General features: G+C 48.7%; 1 protein-coding gene across 1 annotated transcript in view; it reads right to left on the bottom strand.

Annotated features, from left to right (window-relative positions):
- Window positions 1-5,053, bottom strand: part of RIMS4 (regulating synaptic membrane exocytosis 4) — a 50,616-nt gene extending 45,563 nt beyond the window's left edge. Inside the window, exon 1 of the mRNA XM_425700.7 lies at window positions 4,745-5,053. Coding sequence (XP_425700.2) covers window positions 4,745-4,841 — 97 coding nt within the window. The 5' untranslated portion in view covers window positions 4,842-5,053. The remainder of the gene's footprint in view (window positions 1-4,744) is intronic.
- Between the last annotated feature and the right edge of the window lie 7,590 nt (window positions 5,054-12,643).

Here is a 12,643-nt window from a genome sequence, read left to right as displayed (position 1 = left end):
TCAATATATATACATTAAAAAAAGACTTGAATCATCTTTGTCTCTGCAGATCACATCAACACCAATCCAACACAGTGTCACAACTGAAAAAAATCCATGGCAACTTAAAAACCTACATAGGAGATCTGCTTCATAACTTTATGACTCTTTCATGTTTAAAACTATATAGAAGTTAAACGATTAAAATTAGCAAAGTCCAACAGATAGGAGCCAGGCAAAAGCATTTTCTACACTAACCTGTAAGTGTACAACCAGCCCGTTATTCCAGCCCAACATTAAATGTTACATTAATATTTCACATGGCTTCTCTTCAAAGCAATTGATCACAGCGCGCTGCATCTGCTGGTACTTGATAGTGTGTGAGCAGCAGCCCAGGCTGAATTCCATCTCGAGCTCAACTCTTCAGAACAAGCAGCTGCCATGAGGAAGGCTTGCTGTCAGTATCCAGGAGACATTTTGACTTTGGAAACCATTTTCTCCCTGCCACTCCCTCTGTTCCAGCTGGCTGAGGAACAATCGCACCCTGGTGCCTCTCAGCATGGCACTTGTCAGAGCATACCTCAGGTGACTTCTATCAGTGCAACCGGATTTCTTTCCCTATGAAATTGGGGCACAGGATGGAAGAGAAAGGAGCTGGTGCATGTCTGCCCCTCAGCCATAGCACAGCTGGAGCAGACACACAGGTGTGAGAAGTGCTCCTGGATCCTGAAGTTTAGGCACCACCTTTGGGAAACCCAACCTCCAGTCCCAGGGTTGGCAATGCCATTCTTTGGAGACACCGCCAAACCTGCAGATCTCATGGACTTCAAAGCAGGCTACTGAGCATAGCAGCCGTGTTTGGCATTGCCCCACCTGTGCCTGCAAGTACTGTCTGTGTCCCTGGTCACATACAGGTTCCTGCATGTAAGCCCATCCCTCCTCAGAGCTCCTGGACCCCAATTCCCTTACACTGACTGTCACAGGCAGCAAAGCCACCTCCTTGCTCCCACTCAAAGCCAGCTGGATTTTACAAACATAGCTCCAAGTCTGTCCTCAGTCCTGGGTGAGGCTGCACAAGACCTCTCCTGGTAAAAGGGTTTTCAAGCACTGTTCTGCAGAACTCAGGCCTCAGTTGCAACCTGCACCCAGACCTCACAAGCTGTCTACAAGGCAGGTTCCCACAGTCATCATAAATCCCCAGCATGCTATTTTTAACCCATGTGCACTTGCCACTTGGCAGTTCAGGTCTTTCTGACATGTTGCCACCAGCAGAGCTGATTCTAGCCAAGAGCAAGACAAAGCATCACGGCAGATGCTCAGAACAACCAAGATTTATGCTCATACTTACAAATAAGAAGGGGTTTCAGGCTCACATCTCTAGAAACGTGCACACACGGGGCATTCACAACAATGTTAGCATGCTTGTGATGGACAGCAGCCAGTAAGTCAGGAGAGCAGAAGGCCCTGGGTGGCAGGCAGAATGCAGGCAGCCCATCACACCCCAGCAGGGCAGGGGAGTAACACCCAGAACCACACGTATCATCCTGGTAAGTAACCCTACTTCATCTCCATAGGTATGTATCCATTTGGACATCTACACTTAATTTGTGTAACCCCCTTATAGCCCACTACGCCATAACTGAAAAATTATCAGAGCTCAGGACAGGTATTTGCATAAGCTAAAACAACAATTAGGCAGATAATAACTGCAGTTTCAAAATCATTCACTTCCACTACCATTGATGAGGACCCTGGTGGAACGAAGAGAGCAGCACTCAGCCAGCAGGAAGCATGGCAACATTACCATTCCCAGACCAAAAGAGTGATTAACCTAGCATCCTTATGCTAGTGAGTGCAGACAGTAATTTCTGTTATTTCAAAGCCCCACTGCAGCTTACTGGTGAACACAGCTCAGTGTTTGCTCAGAGTATTCTCTTTGTGTAAGCAGCTGAGGAACGAGCAGGGTATTAAAACAGGAGTGCAAATTTCAGTGCCACTCCACGTTGGTCTATTTGGAGAGAGGCACATGGGCCTGTTTGCCACAGCACACAGCAGAGGCTCAAGCACACCCTCACTGTGGGATGAGTAGCTCTGGAAGCGTTCCAAAGATCACCACTTTCTCACTCCAGGTTCTTCAGTCCCATCACTATCCTATGCACACTGGCCTGCTGCTTCTGCGTGCTATGATACAAGCAGGCATCACCTGCATCCACTTTGCAGCTGAGCAATCAGTTCAAACCTTGCTGGTTTCATGGCAGGCAGAAAAGCTGTAGAAGATGACAAGAGTCTTCTCGATTGTCCCAGAGATGGACAGTATAGAACAAAAGGGCCAGTGCAGAAAAGGACACATTACAAGTCACAGCATTTCTCAAAAGCAGATCCATTTTCCAAGACAAAAAGTGGCCAATACCAGAACCCACACGTACTACCAGTACTGGCCAAACCCAGCTGGCAGCTCCTGCACCACCACACCTCTCAGCATGGGCACCCTGACAAGTTTTCCTCCCACGCCCCTTCCATCTGACCCACCTGAAGTAACTTTAGTGATAAGCTCAAAGTTTTCCTTGTTTGCAGATCTGAGTTCTTATTAGGCTGCTTTCCCTTTCCAGAGGGATGGCACAGCCATCCATCAACTCCTCGTTTTTTTCCATAGGATGACTATTCTCTTAAAGATGCAGTTCTCAGCTCAGACAAAATGGATGATGTGTCCGTCTGAAATACAATTCTTACTTTGTCAATGCTCATAGGATCAAATTTATTTCTTTTCTGCTGCTGTCTCTTATGGAGAACACCTTGCCAAATGCAGCATTCATCTCCCTGATGGAGCAATTAAGATGTATATATATTTTTTTTTGGGGGGGGGGGGGGAGATGAACAGGAATCACTTTGCAACTTCAAGTGGTCAGAATCTCACTATTTCAGGGCTATGCATGGAGGTGAACATTACAGAATATCACCTGGCACAAACTCATCACTTCTTTTATAAACCTCCCTTTCATGACATTTACTTTCTCAAAAAAAAAATTACAGGCTTGAGGTTTTAGCATGAAAAACATTACAAAGCAGCACACACTCATTCTTGCTGTTGGCTCATATGTGTCTGGATGCACATTAAGAAGCAGAAAACACAGGAACAATACTGCAACACCCCCAATGTACTGAACATCACCCCAACAGCTTTACTAACATGACTAACTTGAGCAGGCAAGAGCCACTAATAAGCTGATGGAGAATGAGGTCTTAATTGTAGATTCATTTAATTCAGAGACAAGCACTTGTGCTGTATTAAGAGCAGCCTATTAGCATTCATGCATGAGCATTCAGTAAGTGTGAATAAATAAATACAGTTCTGTGCAAAACCATTTTTCTAAGCACTAGAACAGAAGGTATTTGCTTTACCATCACCCTGCACAGAGCAAAGAGGTTGGACGCCGGGGCATGGAACACCGTCCAGGGCACTGTGTCAGGTTCTGGTACTCAAGCATGTCTCACCATTAATCATTTCTGAAGCAACAGCGCCAGGACTTCCCAAAGCTCCTGTTATTGCCACGCATTCAAACCAAACCTGAACTGAAAATAAATAAGGAGCAAGATTTTGAGAACAGAATTAAACATATATGCACTAGGGGATACAATCCTGTGCCCGCTCCCTGGCATCCTTGCAAGATGCTGATGACAATCACAAGTTAATTACACAGATGATGAATTTATTCTTACGTCAATTCCTCTAGAAACAACAACGTTAAAGGTGCAGCAGTGCTGATTTGCCCATGTATTCCTGCTGGCATTTGCACATCCTGGAATGAGCTAACAAAGGCGCATGCCGGCATTTTGAGGGATGCAACCATCACAGCCCATGCTAAAACATGCCTCAGTCACCAACTTTCATCATTTGCTGCTCAGAAGATTCACGTTCAGTCTCTGGCGCAGTGTGTACTGTGAAAAGCATCACTCATTTAGGAGTGAGCCACTGGGGATGGATGAAGTGCTCATACACAGCTCTCCATCCACTCTGCCTGGTGTGCCCTCACTCCCCATGTAGTTGCTGTGCTGCCCTCCACTCCCAGTGCCCTTCCTTTGCTGTTCAGTCCCACTGCTATCCCACTTTGCTCACCGACGACCCTCTCCTTGAAGACTGGCTTTATTTTATGGGCACAGCTGACTGTCTGCGCGTAGCAGGCAGAAATCATTGCGACCGTTCTGAAAGGATTTTGTACTCATCTCATGATCTACTTAACCCTTGTTAAATGGAATGATTCCCCCGCTCCCCCACCCTGAAAGCAGCATGGTGTGCTGCGCTAATGACAGTCCAAAACAATCATCCCGAGAGCTGATTGCACATAAATCAGCGGCCGGCTGGACGCAATGTCCAGCAGCAAAACCACCTCCTCCCTTAATGCCTCACACAGGAGGGAGCTCAGCGCAAGGAAAGGTCTGAATCTCCAGCTGCTCATCTGCACATACCTCGATTTTGGCCTCAGAAGAGCGAGCGCGTGAAAAAATCCTTTATTCTCGCACAGGCACACTTGCAGCACGCAGCCCAACGCACACGGTGGGCGCTGCTCCGTGGGGCCGGGGCCAGGAGGGCCCTGTTGGCACCCCACAGACCACCACGGCCGCCGTGTCTGCTGCCCCACACGCCGTGCCCCCCCCCCGCCCCCTGGGGACCCGCGCAGCCCCGGCCCCGCACAGCCCTCCCGCAGGGCGCTGCCCGCGGCCTCGCCTCCCCACACCCGTCTCCCCCCGCCCCGCAGCCCCCCCGTACCCGCGTCCTCCTCGTCGAAGCTGTTCATGCAGGGGAAGTAGATGGCCAAGGCCTCGAAGGAGGCGGAGAGGCTGAGGCGGCTCTGCGACCGCTCCATGAAGAGCCCGGAGCCGGGGGCACCTCCGGGGGCTTCGCCCGCCGCCGCCGCCGGCGGTTTGGCCAGCTTGGCCGCCCCATTCTTCACTCGGAGCACGGCCCGCGGCGTCTTGGCTGCGGCGGGGGCCTCGGCGAGGCGGCGGGGCGAGGCGGTGCGGAGCGGAGCGCGGAGCTCGGTGCGGAGCGCGGCCACCTGCTGCCGCCCGGCGCTCTGAGCGGCGCCCCGCCCCGCCCCACCGCCCAGCCCAGCCCAGCCGCGCCAATGGCGGCATGAAGGGAGGGGTGGGCCGCGACTCGCCGCTGCTGCTTCTCTCGGCTGTGAGGGTACCCTTGGGGCCGGTCCCCAGCTCGAGGCCCTGCCCGGAAAGGGGGGAGCGTCTCCCGTCCGGGAAAAATAAACATCGCACCTTCAGATCGAGGAGGTCGTTGTCACAAGGGCGGTCCGCGGGGCGAGGGCTGCGCGGCGCCTGAGGGGCCCTGCCCGCTCCTGTCAGAAAAAGGACTTCCAACACGTTTCGTCCCATACCAGCCTCAGAAGGTTCCCAGCGCCCCGCAGAAGCCCGTTCCCAGCCGAGCTGCAGCAACGTTTAAAGCCAGGCTTTGCACATCCTTGCCTTTCAGGCTCTCCCATCCTGAGGCCATCAGCCACTGCCAGCAGCATTCACCAACAAGAGAGCCTTCCTTTCCCCAGACACATCTCAGCAAACACCAAAAAATAAACATGAAGAACCACAGAATCATTAAGGATCAAAAAGACCTCTAAGACCACCAAGTCCAGTCATCCACCTACCACCAGTACTGTCCATGGCCCTCAGTGCCCCATCTCCACATTCTTGATCACCTCCAGGGTCAGTGACCCCCCCACCTCCCTGCACAGTCTGTACCACTGCATCACTTCTCCTTCTGAGAAGTTTTTTCCCATTTTCCAACCTGAACCTCCCCTGGCACAACTTAAAGCCATCACCTCTCCTTCTGTTGCTGTTACCGGGCAGCAGAGGCCGACCCCCACCTCACACAACCTCCTTCAGGGAGTTGCAGACAGCAATGAGGTCTCCCCTGAGCCTCCTCTTCTCCACACTGAACCATCCCAGTTCCCTCAGCCGCTCCCCATCGGACCCCACTGTGCTCAGACCCCTCACAGCCCCATTGCCCCTCTCTGGACACGCTCCAGGCCCCGATGTCTGTCTGGCAGTGAGGGGCCCACAGCTGAGCACAGCACTCGAGGTGCGGCCCCACCAGAGCTGAGCACAGGGGACGATCACCTCCCTGTCCTGCTGGCTGCACTGTTTCTGATACACACCAGGATGCTGTTGGCCTTCTTGGCCACCTGGGCACACTGCTGGCCCACATTGAGCCAAGCATCAACCAACACCCCAAGATTCTTTTCCTCTGCACAGCCTTCCAGCCACCCTGCCCCAAGCCTGTAGCAACGTGTGGGGTTGTTGTGACCAAACTGCAGGACCCAACACTTGGTCTTGTTGAACTCCATCCCATTGGCCTCAGCCCAGAGATCAGCCTGTCCAGGTCCCTCTGTGGGGCCTTCCTGCCCTCAGGCAGATCAAGGCTTCCTCCCACCTTCGCACCTAAAGCCCAGCACACGTAGTGGGGACAGATCTCCGCAGCCTGTTCCAACTAAACTTTTGGGCTGGTTCTGCACCACCATTTAATAGATCCTGGTGGAAATTTGGGGTGCTGCAGAAACAGAGTGAATTTTAGCTCATCCTCTAGTTGCCTGGATTTCTCTCTTGGCACTCCTCACAAAGAATTGCTGGCACTGGCTCAGAAGCACCAGCTGTCCGGAGGAGCTGAACACTGCTTGCTCTGAAGTGGCATAGACATCGTGACATCACCCCACCCATTTTGAGAGGGAACCCAGCATACCTTATTTACTGCAGCTAAGCTTTAGATAGGGAGGAGATGGAGCACATTTCTTGTCCGTGGCTTACTCTCCCCATCAAAGATGCCATCATCTCGTGGCACAAAGGAAGATGATCCTCACATGCTTGTTCTGTTCACCCATCATCATCACCAAGAGCCACCCCACGGAATACAGCAGAACAGGCCTGTCAGTGCTCTTACAAAATGCAGATCAGAGCCCAGTCATCTTTATGACCGAAAAATCATGGCTGAAGCTGCTGTAAGCTGGGTGCTACAGAACAGCAACCTGAAAGCAAAATATATTATCAAGTGCTGGAGCCCCACTACAGAAACCAGAAGAGGACCAGGGAGGACAGCCTGGGGTTGGTCATGTCTAGCACTTGCCTCAAACCCATTAGAGCTCTAAGGCTGTAATAGAGCTAAAAATCTCATACTTGCAAGCATTGCTTTTCTTTTTATTTCCACACACAGTAAAACACATAAGAATTATAGCCCATAATAGCAAGCGTACTTTTCTCTCAAACAGTTAATAAATAAACCCACAAAGAGTCACCTGAAAGCCCTTCCAGGGCTGCAGCATGTTTGTGCTGCCAAAGCCATGTGAGCAGGGCTGTTCCCTGGGCAAGGGAGCCAGGAGGTGACAGCATAGGAGCACCCTCAGTGATCAAACAGAGCCCCATATCATGGGCAGGAATTCCTAATAGCACACCGTCTCCAAGGTCAGCCAAGGAAAGCCAGGGCACCAGGCCGGGAATACATCTGAGGCAGGTTCACCTCTAACATAGCACAGGCAACAGCTGAGGGCTGCAGGATGGAGTTTAAATGGAGTGCCTTTGGAGGGACCCAGGTGAGGCTTTTCAGGGTAATTAAGGCTCATTAGTGCATCCTCTAGCCCTGGCATACACAGTTTTTGTTACTGGTGATCCATTTGGAATAACAAAGGTCATTTGAGTTTCAGATGCTAAACAGAGTTTGCAAGGCTTATCAATAGCAAGTGCATTTCTTAATCCAAAAACTAATCAGAATTTGCTCTGGAACAGCATTAATTCCTTCATCAAAGGGTGGGCAGGCTGTAAAGCAGAAGGAACAGAGTGAACTTATTACAGACAATGATGACTCCAGGTCTGAGCTTTGAAAGGCAAGAACATCAGTGAGGAATGTATTACCATATGCTTAAGAAGAGATTTCAATAGCACCAATCAAGGCATTAGCAGAAGCTATAGGGACAAATCCAAGTGCATTAAAGCTGTTAGACAGCTCCTGTCTACCGGTCCTGGCAGCACATGCAATCTGAGGAGCAAAGGACATCTGTGAAGCAAAATCTGCTTCCAGGTTCCCAGGAGCTACCTAGAAGTGCTGAGAGCTGCTTTCTATTTGTTCAAAGAGGAAGTTTTTAAATAGGGAACAGCAATTTAGTCTTGCCTTTATGCTGTAGTCACTTGAATGTCTCTTGTTCCACTGCATTTTGAAAGCACAGTGGTGGCAGAGGGACCAGTATGTAATGGACAGAGCCTAGCCTGTGGTTTGGATGGCTGATCTCTGCTTCCACAGATGCCAGGTGATTTTCAGTGCTCTTCTCTGTCCTTTGCTTTCTTCACCCGTGCATGATCTGAGTGCTCCCAGCATCATCCCTTAGCTTTGGTGTCACCTACCTCTCCTTTGCCTGCTTTAACATTATGTTTCTTAAGGCAGAGACTTGCCTAACTCAGCTACTTGATTACTAGTTGGGCCAAAACATCCTAAACCAAAAACCTCTGCCTTAAATTAAGACAGAATATGTCAACAGCTGGAATTCAGAGAGATAGTTAAAGTCCGGATGCCTGGAGGAAACAGTTTGTTTAAGGGCAATAAGGATTCCAAGTGAAGCTGGGAGCTGTAAGCCTGAAAGCGCTCTTTGCTGGTCAGCATGAACAGAATGATCCTTGGGAGAAACTCAGAGGAGTGAGGATAAGCAAGAAGGAAGACTCCTGTGAGCCTGTAAATAAGCTGAGCATAACCGAGAACAAACGAATGCAAGGATTTACTGCCTCCAGAACAGCCTGTCTGTGGCTGCTCCAGTGGAAGAGGTTCATTGATTGTTTCCCCAGTGAAGCAGGCTCTGATGGATTGAACCATGGAAAGCTCTAATAGATTTTTCCTACTTTGTCTTTCTCTTCCAACTAGTCACGTTGCTTATTTTTTTGTCTTGAGTCTTAGGTGTCCGGGTCAGCTTGGGAAGTTAGTTTTTTGTATGCTGGAGTGAGAGGATTATTATTCATTATTATTATTATTATTTTTTCCTCCTCGTTATATGTGCTGAGGGGATATTGAAAACTGATGCCCTGAAGAGCCAGACACTGTACAAACACATGGTGGAAAACTTTCTCTTCCCCAGGAGCTCACTGTCTACATAGTCTAGACAAAGAACAGAAGGCAGTATAATTTTTCTTATACAAGTGCAGGGTATGAAGCTTGGGAGTTTTACTTGGTTTGCCCAAGACCACATAAGGAAAAGCTCTTTTGGAGTTGGGAATTGAATGCAGATTTCCTGCTTTGATCTCAAGTCTACCTTCAGATTTTTGCTAATATAGGCATTCTTATTTTCTAGCCTCAGCAAACTTATATTGTCCATGGGAAATAGTGCAGGTTGCAAAAGCAGCCAGACAGGTTTTTGCAGCATCCTTTGCTGGCTGGAATCCAGGCAAGCTGAGAGCGCTCTGGTTTCTTAACAGTCCAACCCCATTCGTACCCTGCCATGGTATAGCAAGCACTGCTGTAAGGGACTGGCCAGTGTAGCATGTTGTGCACAGTGCAGTTCAGAATGAACTGCCCTTCTTTAAACCCCAAGCCCCACCGTCAAGCAGATTTGTTTTCAGTCTTGCTGTTTTTCCACCCTTCTCTTCTAATATCCTACTGTTGTAGTCATCTCTCTCTCTGCCTTTAGTTATCAGAACCAAGCCTGCAAAGGTGCTAAACCACTGTGGAGACAGAGCTGGGAAGGTGAGTAATGAGATGCTGAGTCGTCATCTTTCAGTCCTACATTCCCTGTCCTTGCTATTCCCATTTCTTTTCACATTTGTCTAGCCAGCCTTTTCTCGAGGGTTAAGAAGATTTGAGGCTTCACACCAGACTGTGCACTCTGTTCTTACGGTTGGCATCTACTAACTTCGGCTTCAGCCCATTCAGTGACTTCCACCCATTGGGAGCAGGACTGCATGAATAGGTTGAGTACTGCTGTGGGGTATCATTCAGTTGACAATCTCTGCTTCACTCTGCCTTCTCAAATGTTGATTTATTGGCTTTTTTTTTTTTCCCCTTTGGTTCAGACAGCAGAGGTGGACAAAGGGGTATTAAATCAGACTGTCTTCTCTGAAGATCCAATTGACTGAAACGTGGGCCCAGACTGATGAAGTACAGGTAGTAGTAATTTGCAGACAAGTATCATCTGTTGCAATACTCAGCCACTAGCAAAAGGGAAGAGGAAACACCTGCATGGGAAAAATATCTTAGGATCGGGTACTTGCTTATTATCCCCTGCCCTGATTTATAAGCACAATACCTCTCCAGAGGTGCTCTCTGGGCTTGGAAATGCTAGGCACAGAAAGCAGAAGCTTGAGAGAAAAAGAAAATGAGAAATCAAAAGCGGGAAGAAAGCCGAAAACGCTGAACTGGAGGAGGCATTGGGAGAGAAGAAAAGGACTGGGGAGTTTAACCAGTCAGAGGTTGTGCAGTCATGGGAAAGTTCAACAGAGCCAGAGAGAAATGGGCTGGAGGCACATCCTACGGCCAAGGAGAAAACCCAAGAGGTTAAGTAGGACTTGCACAGCCCATCTAGCTCCTCTCAAAGGCTTCATAAGAGAAACACCCACCTGGAAACCAGATCAGTAATCATAAGTGCCTGTGTACTGAGGTAGCAGGTTGACTGGCCATGACTGAGAGAGGGCTGCAGCTCAGGCAGATGGGCATCAGTTCTGCGTGGGTGTGGAGACAAAGGAGCTGCCCCTGAAAATCTGAGCCACAGTGTCTTCATTGCACAAACCTTCCTGCAGAGCAGACATTTTGTGGAAGATATCCTGAGGGTTTCAGAGCGAGGACTGAACAGACTGTGGCTGAATGAAAGCATGGAATTGTGCAAACTGCTTCCTTCCCTCCTTTCATTCACAGCCGCTCATGGCATTGGCATTGTCACAAGAGGAGGCGATGCTGGGAATGACAGGTGGAATTTAGTGCATTTGAATTTTAATCAGCAATTATTGTAAAACACAATAATGCTTCAACTGGTGGGTAATTTAGCTCCAATTCCAAAAATACAGACTGATCCACTCTAGCTGTAAATTTCCAACCTCTTTCTTCCAAGCAAACTAGCATATAGAAATGTATGAATGATAACCAAGCAAAGTAATGATGGCTGGAGAATTTGGATGGCTCAGAGCTGCAGAGCCAAATTACATAGCAGTAGTATGGCACACATCCCAGGTCATGCTTGGAAAGATTCAGGCTTACTTCTCCAACTGACTAGAAGGGCTGTGGCTGCACCCCTTTCCCCTGAGCACACACACGGGCACATTTAATGTTAGGACTTGGGTCCATAACATTAAACATTGCCAAAATGTGTGGATGCAATGTTCCATGCTGCAACACGCCCCATCTCTGCTCCCTCCATTGGGCATCGTTGCTATGGCTGTGAAGCCTTTGGCTTTGGGACTACTTTGCACACATTCCCAGCCTGGTTTGGGAAATATCTTTTTAAATGAGACTGCTGAGTCTGTAATGAGAAGAGGACAGAAATAATCCTGTGTGTGACTTCCCACAGATGGGCTTTAGTACTTGTAAAAGTTGTAGCAAATGGATTTGCTCCGGGCTTGAATAGACATTGACAGATTTATAGAATGAGCAGTGATGCAACAACAGCAAAGCTGCTTCTAGGAGAGAGAAATTGCTGCACTCACTGGAGGACACCTATCTCCAAGGGCGGTGCTGGCTGGCTCTGGTGCCTGCACTGAGGCTGCTCTCATGTCCTGCAATATGGAGCGGCTGGACAACAGGGAGAAGCAAAAATGCTTTTTCTTCCCCTCAAGAGCCAGGAACAGCTTGGCAAAATGTGGTGGTTATTTTCTGGTGCTGCCTGCAAGGCTGCTTTTACCCTTTTTCCTCCTTGCTTTTTCCCTTCCTCCTTCCCTTCAGGCTGTAAGAACCGTGTTCCAAAAATGATAAAAAGGACTCACACGTTTGTAGGTAACAACAGGGCTAAATTTGTTATACATTATGCACATTTTTCACACTGCAGCGTTTTTGCTGAAGTCGATAGGAATGGTGTTACATAAGAAGCCCCCAGCAGATTGCTTGTAGAAGACTGTACGAGATAAATAATTTGAAGCTGTGACTCCAACCGTGTCACTACAAACCAAAGGGCAGCCCAGCCAAGCGACAACACGCGTTCTGCCATCATACCCTCCAACACTGCATCACCTTGCAAATGGACAGAGACCTCAGGAGCGTGCTGGAGTCTGCACTGGTAAGCCAACATTTGGCTTCTTAGAAGACCTTTTGTCTTCTGACGTAACCTGTCCTAAAGCCAACAAATCGTGTGCTATAGCTCACATGTCAGATATGTCATCAACAGATTGGTTTTCCCAGTGGTACGACTCCTCTCTTAGTCCTTAGGAATCCATAGGAGGGGATTTAAGGGACTGGGAAGAGTGTCTGTCTCCTGAAAGTTTCATTTTAAAGGGTGTAATGTAAATGCACCGCAAGCACATCCTGGGAATTAATTTGTACATTGATTGCTTTAGTAGTTTCAGAGCTATTGTATTTTTTTATCATCTGTATACGAAGATACATTGGCTCCTGGTACCACCGGTGAAAAAACAGATAATATTCTCACGTTTTGACTCAGACTACGTTCTGCACAAAGTACTCGAATTTATCACTTTGCTTCTTATCTCA

This window comes from Gallus gallus, chromosome 20, assembly GCF_016699485.2.
Source record: "Gallus gallus isolate bGalGal1 chromosome 20, bGalGal1.mat.broiler.GRCg7b, whole genome shotgun sequence".
NCBI classification, from domain to species: domain Eukaryota; kingdom Metazoa; phylum Chordata; class Aves; order Galliformes; family Phasianidae; genus Gallus; species Gallus gallus.
Note: the sequence above shows the minus strand (reverse complement) of the source record. Positions and strands in the feature narration are given on the sequence as shown.